Source organism: Diplotaxodon limnothrissa, linkage group LG10 (genome assembly GCF_057381915.1).
Source record: "Diplotaxodon limnothrissa isolate DT_005_m linkage group LG10, D_limnothrissa_male_GT1.1, whole genome shotgun sequence".
Taxonomy (NCBI): Eukaryota; Metazoa; Chordata; class Actinopteri; order Cichliformes; family Cichlidae; genus Diplotaxodon; species Diplotaxodon limnothrissa.
The window spans coordinates 29,631,643-29,643,727 of NC_140605.1; the positions used below are offsets into that span (position 1 = coordinate 29,631,643).

Here is a 12,085-nt window from a genome sequence, read left to right on the forward strand (position 1 = left end):
ATAAACTTTTTGTCTTATACAAACAGATAAATACAGAAAAGAAAGAAGAAAGCAAAGCTTGTATTCTATTTGATTTTCAAGATATTGAACTTTATTTTTTCTATTTCACCGAGTTCTTTTTTCCATGTACTTTTTGTCCAATAATTTTTTTAAATAATCAGATTAATGTTTATTTTAAAATTAAGAATTATTTATATTTTTTATATTTGCTATATACTGAGCTGAAACATCCTGTGTAGTCATGTAACACATTATTTTAAAATAATATATTTTAAACAGGTGGATGCAGGAATTAAGAGTTAAAACAGAGTCTTGTTCCATTTAAGCTATCTTTATTTCACATTTATTTGTACACAATAAATACAGTTAAACATCCATGGGTGTGTAAATACGACGCCTGGCAGTCTCCGCATAGCCGACGCTGTAAAACGTGGGAGTTTTTACGTCCTTTAAGAAAATGAATTTCAGATTCTGACTTGATGCATAATCGAGACCAGTAAACAGGTTAACAAAAAATTCTCTAATGGAAAAGAAACTTTAGTTATTCTTTTAATACAACAGGGTAAATGCAAACTTCAAAAATAAGTTTGATGTCATTCAGATCTCAAGGAGATCAACGAGAACGCAGCGTCACGGCTGACGGATACCTCTTTTCCTCTGATCAGATTCAGCTACAGTTTAATTGTTTTTGTTTTCTTAAAATCCTAATTCTAAAAACAAAAAAGGGGAAAAAAGCTGTGCCATTACTTGCACAGATATCCATCTCTAAGCTCTCCGTAAACTATCAATACGATCGATAAGTCATATCTCAATCAAAGACACTACAATGGCTATTTACGGCTAAATAACAGGAAGTATTGATACCAATACGGCTGGTAAACAAACATCAAACAGGAAATATTGAACAAAACATCCACAATACTGAAAAGGAATAAGAAGACATCAGAAAGTGCTTCACTATAGATTTTAAACTGGACAGCTAGCAGCTCAGGATGGTTTCCTCCTTAAAAATAAAAGGCATCTTTAAACTGCACATGCTCAGTGTAAACTGTCCTCCCCAACAGCAACTGTTACTGGCATCATTAGTGTCGTAAAAACAGTTTTTTTCTGTATTATGCAACATAAAAACAAAAGAGTTAGACTGTGTGTTTGTGTGTTTAAGTGCTATGTTTCCCACTTTAAACTTTTCCTAAACATTAGAAGGGGAAAAAAAGATAAGGGATCCAAAACAATCACAGGTAAAAATTGCCACTTTTCCCTTGTTTGTGTAACCGCGAGCGGTCACGTGTGTCGGCGGAGAGGACCAGCCTCTTTTCGAGACTTTTGGTTTGCTCACAAGTGCAGCTCTGTTGCATAGACGTGAATCTGATGGTGGTAACAAAGAGCTATGACGTGAGACACAACGGGGGCGAAATCATAACTATAACATAAAAAAATTCTTTCTTCAATCCATAAACGAGGAGAAATTCTGCAGCTAAGGCATCCATAACACGATCAGTTAGAAGTGATGTTTTCCGACGAGCTGAAGGAAGAACTTATCTGTTTTCTTGCAGAGACTTTAATGTGAAACCAGAGCCAGGAGGCAGTTTATCTTAAACATAATCGACTAATGAAGCCAAAAAAGAAGTGAAAACATGTGCAATACCCGTGTGGAGCACGGGCAGCCTAAAGATCGCTCAGGTGAAAACAGAGAATTGATTTATGGTTTGCTGATGATGTAATTAGCGATAATCAGACTATTTTTGCTGATTACTGCTCACAATTTCTTTGTATTTTGACTTCAAACAACATTTTTTTTTTGCGATTAAGTGTCAACAGAGATACAGAAAAGTGGTTACACCTAAAAAGCAAGGTCACTGAAGGCAGCGGTGTGGTTGTACAATGGTGCTGTAACCTTGTCCTGTCACCAGGGGGCGACGTCAAAATATCTGCTGTTGTCTTGTTGGCCCTTGGCTTACGGTGCATTCCAGATTGAGTCGGAAGTCGGAATTCCTGAGCTCCCAGTAGTAATTTTCATCAACTAGTATTTCCTTCTTGGAAAGTCAGAGCAGCCTCAACAATCCAAGATGGTGACAGAGAACATAAACATAATCTGCTCTGTCACTCACCTGTATTTGTGACTCATGATATGAGTCACACGCTAAGCACTTACCACATTCTATCAATGAACGTGCTGCAGCTAAAATAAATCCCATCTTACTTTGCTTTTCTGACTTTCCTGCTGGAATGCACAAACTCGGGAATGACGTCACTGCCAAAAAGGACCACAGACATCAGAACATTGACACAGCTGCCAGGTTGGAAAAGTGAAGCAACAAAAAAAAACTGTACTCTATTTACAGGCCACCAGGGGGCGACCCCTGCGTCTGCAAAAGACTTCTGGTCCTATAGAGGTCTCTGGGACCTCTGTGAACAGTTCCCTGATGTGTTCAAGGGTTCAGTTTCTCATTTCAGAACACAGCTGAAATTATCAAGACTCACTGAAGGGGTGTGAAATGTGTCTAAATCTAGGGAACAGAGGCCTGATCGACGATATGTTCTGCAGACTCGTGTCTTTGTTCGTAAACAGAAAAATGAAGGTAAAACACAAACGCTTCCTTCAGTTTGACCTCTCAAAGGTCAAGGTCAGTCCAGTCTAACATGTTTTACTTTAACATGAAACGCTGCTTTGACCGAGTCTCAAACAACAGAAAATCCAGGGTCTGCTCATCAGCTAACGACTCTGTTTTATGCTGTCGGTGTGTTAAATATCATGAAACGCCTCATTCAGTCAGCTGCATGTTCTTTAGAACCAAACTGGCTGCTCGAACTGATGAATGATACCACACTGAGCTCTCTGCAAGGGAACGAATGAGCTCGACTCCCTAAAATATCAGCCAGCGAGTCCAAACACACTGATTTTTACTAACGGATAAAATGATGTTAACTTTTCTATCAACTTCTTTTGCTCGTTATCACCTTATTAACTGTTCGGGGGTGAGAATGAAGCCTTGTACAAACTCTGGGTAAAGTAGTGTTGAGAAACAAGAACACTGAACGGGAAGTTAAAAGAAAAAGGCGCAGCGGTGTTCCTTCTCCGAGTGGGGGGGCTTCTTCCGTCTCCAGGCGTCTTCAGGAGTTTTTAAGTTTCCTTGGGTTTCCTTTGGGAGTGTTTTTACGAGTCCCTGCTCGAGGGGGTGCCGCCTTCACACCAGTGTGATCTCAACCTCCTCTCGCCGCTTCACCTGCCCGCGAGGATGCTGCTTCGGGGGCGGAGGTGCGGCACGTACCTGTAAAAATCCACCGGCTCAGTTAAAATGAAGATAAAAAAAGTCTGCTGCCGTTTACGTCACCACAGAAGGTTTTACTCACGGGTCGGATGGTGCCACCGCCGCTCTCCGGGTATTTGGGGGGTTGGGGGGAGCTTTGTGCTGGACCTGAAGAGGGAAGAAAAGGCAGATTATTATTCACACCGGCCTTTTTTCTTACAGATAACCACTCACAGACAAACCAGAGATTCTTACTGTGAAAGGGGCTTTTGTGTGGAGCCGGCGGCGGTCTGTGGTGTCCGTTGTGATAGGAGGGTGGTCGGCCAATGGGAGAGGCTGTGGCGCTGCAGGGACTCGACACTGGAGAGGACACGGTGGGGGTCTGAAGGGGGCTGCTGTGGAGAGGTCCCGGCTGGAAGGGACCACGAGGGGAGCGGTCGCACTGAGAGAGTGTGGACGGGGAAGCCTTCAACACAAACAGTGGACAGGTGTGCAAACTTTAATATTTTATATAAAATAAGAAGAAATAAATTATTTAACAACACAGGACTTAGTGTCATAAATAAGTTGCTACAGTAGATTCGTACTGCGCTGATGTAGAGGCAGCTGATCCAGGGGGGGGGGACAGTGTGTGTGCGTTCAACCAGAAGAACTTTAATTGTGTAGAACATGAAATTTAGCGGCTAAGTCAGCGTGAGCCTACCTGTGCGCTGCCGTCTCTTTGCCCATCTCCATTCTCGCTGGTCACGGTGAGATCCTCCACAAGAACTGCGGGGAACACACCAACAACGCCGTTAAACTCGCCCTCCCAGAAGCCATCGTCCTCGTGGGTCTCTCTGCTGAGGATGCGGATGATGGCGCCTTCTGGGAACGACAGCTCATCTTCCGTTTGTCCCGCGTAGTCGTACAAAGCCTTTGCGAATGAAACTGCAACACAGACAGTGGCAACGAGGGTATTAAACAAAGCAGGAAATCAAAACTCCGATATTATCTGGTGGAGGCGGATCTCACCACTGGAGTCTCCGTTGACGGAGCCGGTTGGGAGTTCGGTTTCAGGTTCGGTGGAGTTGCTGGAGGAATGGGATCGGGCGTCCAGCGCGGCCAGCGACTGCAGCATGCTCAGCAGGCTGTTGGAGGAGGGCAGCTGCAGGTATTTCTCCGGGACGTAGCCCACCTGTCCGCTACGGTTTCTGGCCTGGAAACACAGACAATGCACACAGACGATGACAACAGCCAAAAATGTTTCAACAGGAAAACTCCTACTGAGAAAAAATAAAGTCAGATGTAAAGAGTAGGGCTGTAACAATATCACTGCATCGTCGCCAGAATTTAATAACAGCCACAAAGAGAATAATAGGAGAGCTTTTGTTCTCTCTTCCTGAATTAACGAGAAATCTAAAATCCTAAACAAGCCTCTGCTGAATTCATGAAGCTTGATTTCATGAACACCAGTGGCCTCCCCTCCCGCTGCTTACTTATTTTCATTCAGATTGAAAACACTCAGAGGTATTGGGATCTCTTTTGGGGCATGCTGTGGGGAATCACAGCACTAAAACAGATCTATATAAATGATATTGCTCACATTTTTATGTATGATTATATTCATTAAAATAAATACCCCATTAAAACACTATATCTGTATATGAAAAGATAATCACCTAAGTAAATATACATAAAATATTGGCTCAACACGTGGAACATTTGCACAATGGCTCACAGGAAAGCCAGACTTACACAATAAACAAAAGTAAAACAGCAACAATGCACAATGTTCCTTCAGGGAAATGATCTGAAAACAACCACACACAAAGTACACAATGACTACACACCAGCAGCTCTGCAGAGGCGTTTATAAAAGAATGACTTCACACAATGATGGGAGCATCCACAGCTGACATTTCTACATTTAAGTATACACCACTGACCACCCGAAAAATGTCCTCAAAGACTTCTCAAATTTTCTCCCAAAGGTCCAGGAGCAACTTTGTAACAGTCTGTGACAAACAAAGTGAAAATGATAACTAAGTAGCTGGGAGATCATGAAATTAACATTTTATATCCATGACCAGGTCACTCCGCAGATCTAAAACTGATCAAGAGTCCACGAACCGCTGTTAAAAAGCAGAAGCTGACAAACTGTGATCGAACCGGAGCGCTGCTGAGGCAGGATTGGATCACCATCAATCAGGATTTGGCCCAGATTTTCAGTAGCTGCACTTAAGGTATGAATTTAAAAACTGCCTCATTCATGAATTATTGCATTCACAAACTTGGGTGCCATGCCCGCCCACCTGCCTGCCCGGCTGGGTGACGAGAATCTCCCATCAGCCCTTTACGGCTGCGAGGCCAAAAAACGAAGCAGAGAACTGTGTATTTGTACATTTTTTGATTTGTCTTTATGTTCAGCAGAGCTTCTACCACCCAGGCCAACCTGACCTGCCTCAATGCACCGCACGCATTTTAGTTGAATTATTCTAATTCCTGAAGCCACATCAGACCAACTGATCCCAGAGAAACACTAAAACGTCCAGTAGATAGTCTGTACCGGTGCGAGTTCTTATAAAAACTGAAACTAAATGTTTGTCAAACAGTCTAAGAGCCAGAGAGTGAACTAATACACAAAACAACCAACCCTCAAACAGGAGAGTGCTTCTGCTACATAACTGTGTTTGTGTTATTATTGTACCTTGACCCAGTCCTCCATGTCGCCATCATCGATGACCTCCAAGATTTCCTGCTCCTCGATGGTCAGCTCGTCCGGCTGAGAAGCCTGCAGACAGACAAACACGTTAATTCAAATTAAAGCTGCGATGTAACAGTTTAACCATCTTCATTTCACCCGTGATGTATATTTTTCAAATACCGCCACACTGGTGAACGGACAAAAATGCTCACTGTGGCTTCAATAACATCAGCCAGAACGCTGAAGAAAACACTGAGACCATGCCTGCATTAATACCACACTTTACTCAGGACTCAGTTAATATAAAACAACTGATACTCCAAAGCAGCACAAAACTCAGACTTACAGTAGAATTTCTGTACAAATTCAGAGAGCAGGTGTTTTAAACCTGGACACAGAATCATTAGTGCCACAAAGTTTGGGAAAGTAAATCTAAATGGGGGTTAAACACGACTGGAACTGATTAAAAACAGCCAAAACAAAAAGTGGCTTTACTTCAAAATCAGAATTATAATTGGTGACATGTTAAAGATCCACGTCCAATCCAAATATTTAAATCATGTGTGGAGAGGTTAACCGTATTTACATCTTAATAGATTTTATGACAACATCCATCCAGCAGGGATGGAGGAAATCCCAGCCAGCTTTGTAGGCTAACACAGTGAGCATCCACATTATAATGCACCACACAGACGGCAGACTTCAACCACACTTTCAGAAAATATAACAGGAATGAGTCTCCAGCTGTCTGCGTCAGTAACAGAAGCTTTAATCTAACAAGTTTGTATTTTAATGAAGGAGGAACCTGGAGAGAACCACAGAGGCACAGGAGAACATGACAAGACACTTAAAAAGATTTAAATATTAATCATATAATTACCAGAAAATATGGTTAAACCTACAGAATCTTAAAAATACTTCTCCTTTCACTTCCAGCCGTTTTATGTATTCTGCATGAAAATGAGGTTTACAGAGGACAGAAAGTGTAACTCTGCAAGTCACTGTTCTTCTAAAAACACATTTTTTGTGGCTCCTGAATCTTCATCCATCAATATCCAGCTACGCCAGCTTCCTGCATTTTCTAATAATGACTGCTTCTGTAACTCCCAACACGCACTCCCCGTGCCTCGAGCTCGAGGCAAGGCCGGCCTCTACACGTATTTTAACGAGTTATGAATACAGAAAGCGCAGAGATGCTGCAACAGCAATCAAACAGTGTTTTTTTCCAGAGCAGCGACACTGATTGTTTAGAAGACTAAACTCAAGACTCGACTCGCTGCAAACACATGAGGCTTTGTAGATGTCACCATTTCTCTGGACACTGACCGACTCATCGGCTACGACCCTGCTTAAGCGTGTGTCGTTACCTTGTAGGAGTAGAGCACTTTGCAGGTGAGTGGATAGTTTTTCAAGGTGCTGGAGGGGCTGGAGCTGCTGTCATCCAACACTTCACCGCTGTCCTCCATCTCCTCTTCATCCTCTCGCTCCAAATCTGCTGTTACCTACGGATGTTAGACCGACATCTGCGTTTAGGGCACAAATCTACAGCGCATATACTTCAAAACTACAGCACTGTGGAATTGGAGTTTTCATCTTACGGAGAGTGAAGGATCGTGGGTACTGAGGTTGTTCCAGCGCTCGTTCTCCAGCTCCTCCATCACCTGGTTCATCGCACTCTTCAGCCACGTTTCAACCGGGACTCCCGCCTCCCTTAGCAGGTCCAGCCGGGCCTCGGCTTTCGCTTTCACCGTCTAGCAGCAAAAAAAAAATAAAGGTGAGTTAAAGACCACCAGACTTTCACAACCCACTGACAAGCCCCCCACCCCCCAAAGAATAAAGAAAACACAATGAGATTAGTATGAAAATAAAATAAATACTTAGTGTGTTTTAAACACCTCTGCTCTCTTCTAACAGAACATTAATCCTTTAAATCTGTCACTTCACCTTTCAAACCAGCAGGTGGCGCACTGGGGCAACTTTAAATAAGGAGAAACTGATTCAGAAGATTGAGAAATCGCTGATCTAGAAGTTCAAAGGTTACCTCTGCCCTCCGGAGACTCTGTCTGGCCACCTCCATCTTGATCTCCAGCTCGCTGTTGTTTGGCTCCGAAGCTTCCTGGGTCCCGTACTCCTCCAGGGCCTGAAAACAAAACAATTACAACTATTGTGGTGACGTATACAAAGGAACACATGGAATAGATGGAAACGGTCCAACAATAAAGCGATCAACATAACCAGGGACATCTGGAAACAGGTCGCTGCACGAGCTGTGCTCACTTATCTTAAACAAGCTTTCGCAATAAACCAGTGAGACGGAGCTCTTATCAATTTTATCCTTTCATGCCACAGTAAAATATGGAGAAGTTTATGATGCCGAGGTTTATTATTATCATCCAGCTGACCGGCTTCGCTGCATTAAAGGCTAAATTCCAGTTTAATGGAAAAAAGTGACACATCAGTGCATTTTGTACACTTCCTGCAAAGATTTTCCAGGGATTGTGTGAGTAAGGGGTGACAAACCACATCAGAATAACTCCAAACCCAAACACAGACATAACACGCACGTTTAGATTCAGAGACTTAAACTTCCCACAGGATTTCCTTCTCTTTGCAGAACGTCACACTCATCATGTTCAAAGGGTCATTTTGACTCCTCTGGAATTGTAAAAACTGTTAAATTAAAATCCCATGATCATCATATTTCATGACTTTTCCTTATATGGGTTTATTCATTATATAGTGAAAGCAAAAGCAACAAAAATGACCACCACTCATACCTTTAACTGCTGAGGATATCATTTTGATAGGCATAGAAATTTATGTCAATGGCAATTTTATTTATAGACCACATTTCATTACATGCAAAATGTGCTTAAACAGAAGAGGCTCAAGGCAGTGAGAAAAAATAAAATAAAATTTAAAATAGAGATTGCAAATGGATTTTGATTAGAAGGCTGCAGTAACATGAGCCAGAGCTACCTAGACATGACTGATGGGTAAATATATTGCCTCAACTGCTGCTGTTGCAGGATGGGGGCAGGTCTAGCATTACATTTTTTCTCAATATGAAAACATGGACCAGCTAATTTTAACATATTTTTAAATCCACAGATTCTCCAAAAAAGCTACAGGATCTATTTTTAATAATAGAGGGCTCAACAAGTAATCTGTAGCTCTAAAACTAGCAGATTTTTACCTAAAAGAGAATTTAAACATCAACTTTGTGGGACCTTTTTTTTAAAAGGTGTTTTATGTTTAAAACCTGAACTTGCCAATTTCTTTGCTTCGCTTTATGAATCTAACAAAACACAGAAAAGTTGTTTCTGTTGCTACGCTGGCACTGACCGGATTGTAACAGATGGACTTTCAGGACGTTTCTGTGTCGAACAGCCATCCAGTCAAATCGTCTCTTACACAACAAGAAAAGAACATGCTTATGTCATTACAATAAAGAAAACCCATCTCCTATGTGTGTCTGATGTTTTAAATATAACATCTTATTTGACTGACTGATTGATTCGATTTGAACTAATTTGGTTACTGGATCGCTGTGAATAACGATCACACGCTTTACTCGGAGCACAAGGACCAGTGTTACCTGCTGTGTTTTCAAATATCCACACCGTGCTTTAATCATTTACATACACCATGTGTAACTTAATTCACTGCACGGTGTCTGGACTGTTACACCATGTCAGCATTATAAACCCTTTCTTAGTCGTCTCATGAACAACATGGTTATATTTGTTTCTATTTTCTTCTAATCAATAAAAATATAATTAAACAATTTCAGCCCTCCCCCCCCTGCTGCATTTTATGACCCATTTGCACCACATGCATACAGAACAGAATATTGACACCCTATGTACTTATTGTTTTATTGTAATATAAGGAACTAATTGTATTACAGGGAGAAGTTGTGCACTGGATATGTGCACATTGAAAATAAAGTACTTCAGTAAACACACAGACTGACATGGTTACACCATCTTTGTCCTGATGCCTGCAGAAACTGTCTGTGTTTGATGAGGTTCTCACCTTCTGAGTGTGGATGATGCTCTTGTATTCTCGGGCCACGCGGCTCGCCCATTTCCTCGCCTCCTTATCCAGAGTGTGCTCCTCTGCCGTCCCGCTCTCTTTCTGCAGTTGCACCACCTACAGCGAAGGCGAACACACCAGCGTATAACAAAGAATGTTTTTACTAATAAGTAAGTATTATCATTCAGACAGTTTTTGAAGTGTTTTATTCTTCAGTGAATTTTAAATATTTTTTAAATCCCAGTCATCACTGAAATGTAAGTTACAGCTTTTTCCCCAATGATACAGATATAGGCTTTAAACTAACTGCCCTGATTTGCTCCAGGATGGCTGGTGAGTTTCAAGACTTCTGACGAGCCAGGTTTATATTTGTTGACTTTAAGGTGTGACGGTCTTCAGTTTTTATTTTCTTCTAAACCCCGACAAAATGAGTTAAGCCATTTCCACATGACATCAGCTGTGTGTCTGAATATGGAGGGGAGAGGCTGGGTGGAGGGAGTGTGGGGGTCAGTGCACTCTGGTGAGGCCCGCTCACAATGCCTCCTTTTCACAGATGGGCTGTTCACAGGGCCCGGCCTACCTCCTGCCCCTCCCTCCCTCCCAAACTCAGCTCTATTCCTTACCGGATCCCTCCGTCTGGTGCAAGTGGTATGAAGGGTGGGTGCAGGGGTGGGTGCAGAGGCAGGGGAGGCTCTCCACCACTAATGTTTTCTTTAGGAACAGGCTGCTGCTTGTTTGACTTCCAATGAAAACAACACCAGCGTTTGCAGTTTGAACAAATTGTCTAGTGTTGTCCGGCGGGGCAGAGGAGAAAAGGAGCGGCGGAGCTGGGCGGCAGAATCGGACTCTTTTACATCCACGAACGGGAGTCGTGACACATCGCTTGGCAGACTTGCGGCGTCACCTTACAGCCTGATAGGAAAATATTTTTGGACCAAAGCCGACATTTACATTAATTTTTATAGTGGGCAAAGAATCCAATAAAAGCCAAATGTGGCTGTAAAATTATTTAAAATAGACTTAAGGCCACAAGGAGACACTGTGGGCTTCATGAGCAGGTGCACCTGAATTGCACCCATGTCTGCAATGGGACTCGTAAAGGAGTTTAGGATGTGTATTTTATATACGCATATCTACTTTTATCACCTAAAGTGCAGCTCCCAGGGCAGATTTTGACCACAGCAGAGGTTTCAGACCTGAACTGGCACTGAAAAACGATCCAGGCAGTCAAGTTGAACTGAGAAATCCATAAAGCTGAGAGCGTAACAGATGCAAAACAGTCGGAGGGAAGCAAAGAAGGAAGGAAGGAAGAATTTAGCAACTCTGGAAAGTTATCTCAGCAGCATCATTTCACCAGCCATATTGTGGCAATCATGAGGTGAACAGCAGCATTTGATTTTCTGTAAACTTCTTACCTAACTTTAAAGGCTTGTTACATGTTACATGACCTGTTGCACAGGGCTATCATGTAGAAAGGGAGGTTCACACCTGCGGGTGTTTTATAAAATAAAAATCCTGGGTCATTCCACACACACATATGACCCCACATGACCCCGTTACAATCAGCTGAATATATATGTGTAATAACTTTAGTACATTTTTATGAATTATAGGCGCAGAAAGTGCATAGTGGTGGGTTGAAATGTAAAACTTTTTCAACTGTGCTTTTGAAGATTCATAATTTTATAAGTACAGGAGATATCTATGTGAAATTAACAGGGCTGGAAAAACACATTAAAGCTCTGGTAAAAAACAAACAAACAAACAAACAAAACTGCAAACAATCAACTTTAACCCACATGGCACAATCTAAAGCCAAAATCTTGTTTCCTTTAATCAACTTTGAGTTGTTTCAAGTAGTTTCAAACAGAAATCCTGCACCAATTTAATCTCTATGATGTGGAGAAACAGAAGCAAACATCAGTGCTGCCGGATGTTTTGTGTGTTTTCTATTAATTCACCGGCAAATACAGCATTTTGAGTAAAACTCTCAAAGCTCTTAACACGTGTGCTACCAAGTGAGTGCAAATGAAACTTCTCCATATTTATACCAGGATTATCTTCTAGCTGGCATCTGTCAGATATCAGTTAGGTAGATTTTGCCTGATGCTGCCGG

General features: G+C 42.0%; 1 protein-coding gene across 1 annotated transcript in view; it reads right to left on the bottom strand.

The window, feature by feature from the left end:
• Window positions 1-322: 322 nt before the first annotated feature.
• LOC146624698 (F-BAR and double SH3 domains protein 2-like) overlaps window positions 323-12,085 on the bottom strand; it is a 44,932-nt gene continuing 33,169 nt past the window's right edge. The window contains exons 11-20 of the mRNA XM_085364697.1: window positions 9,970-10,086; window positions 7,973-8,071; window positions 7,530-7,682; window positions 7,299-7,433; window positions 5,935-6,018; window positions 4,260-4,443; window positions 3,952-4,175; window positions 3,504-3,714; window positions 3,352-3,416; window positions 323-3,269 (exon numbers count right to left, since the gene is read on the bottom strand). Coding sequence (XP_085220823.1) covers window positions 3,186-3,269; window positions 3,352-3,416; window positions 3,504-3,714; window positions 3,952-4,175; window positions 4,260-4,443; window positions 5,935-6,018; window positions 7,299-7,433; window positions 7,530-7,682; window positions 7,973-8,071; window positions 9,970-10,086 — 1,356 coding nt within the window. The 3' untranslated portion in view covers window positions 323-3,185. The remainder of the gene's footprint in view (window positions 3,270-3,351; window positions 3,417-3,503; window positions 3,715-3,951; window positions 4,176-4,259; window positions 4,444-5,934; window positions 6,019-7,298; window positions 7,434-7,529; window positions 7,683-7,972; window positions 8,072-9,969; window positions 10,087-12,085) is intronic.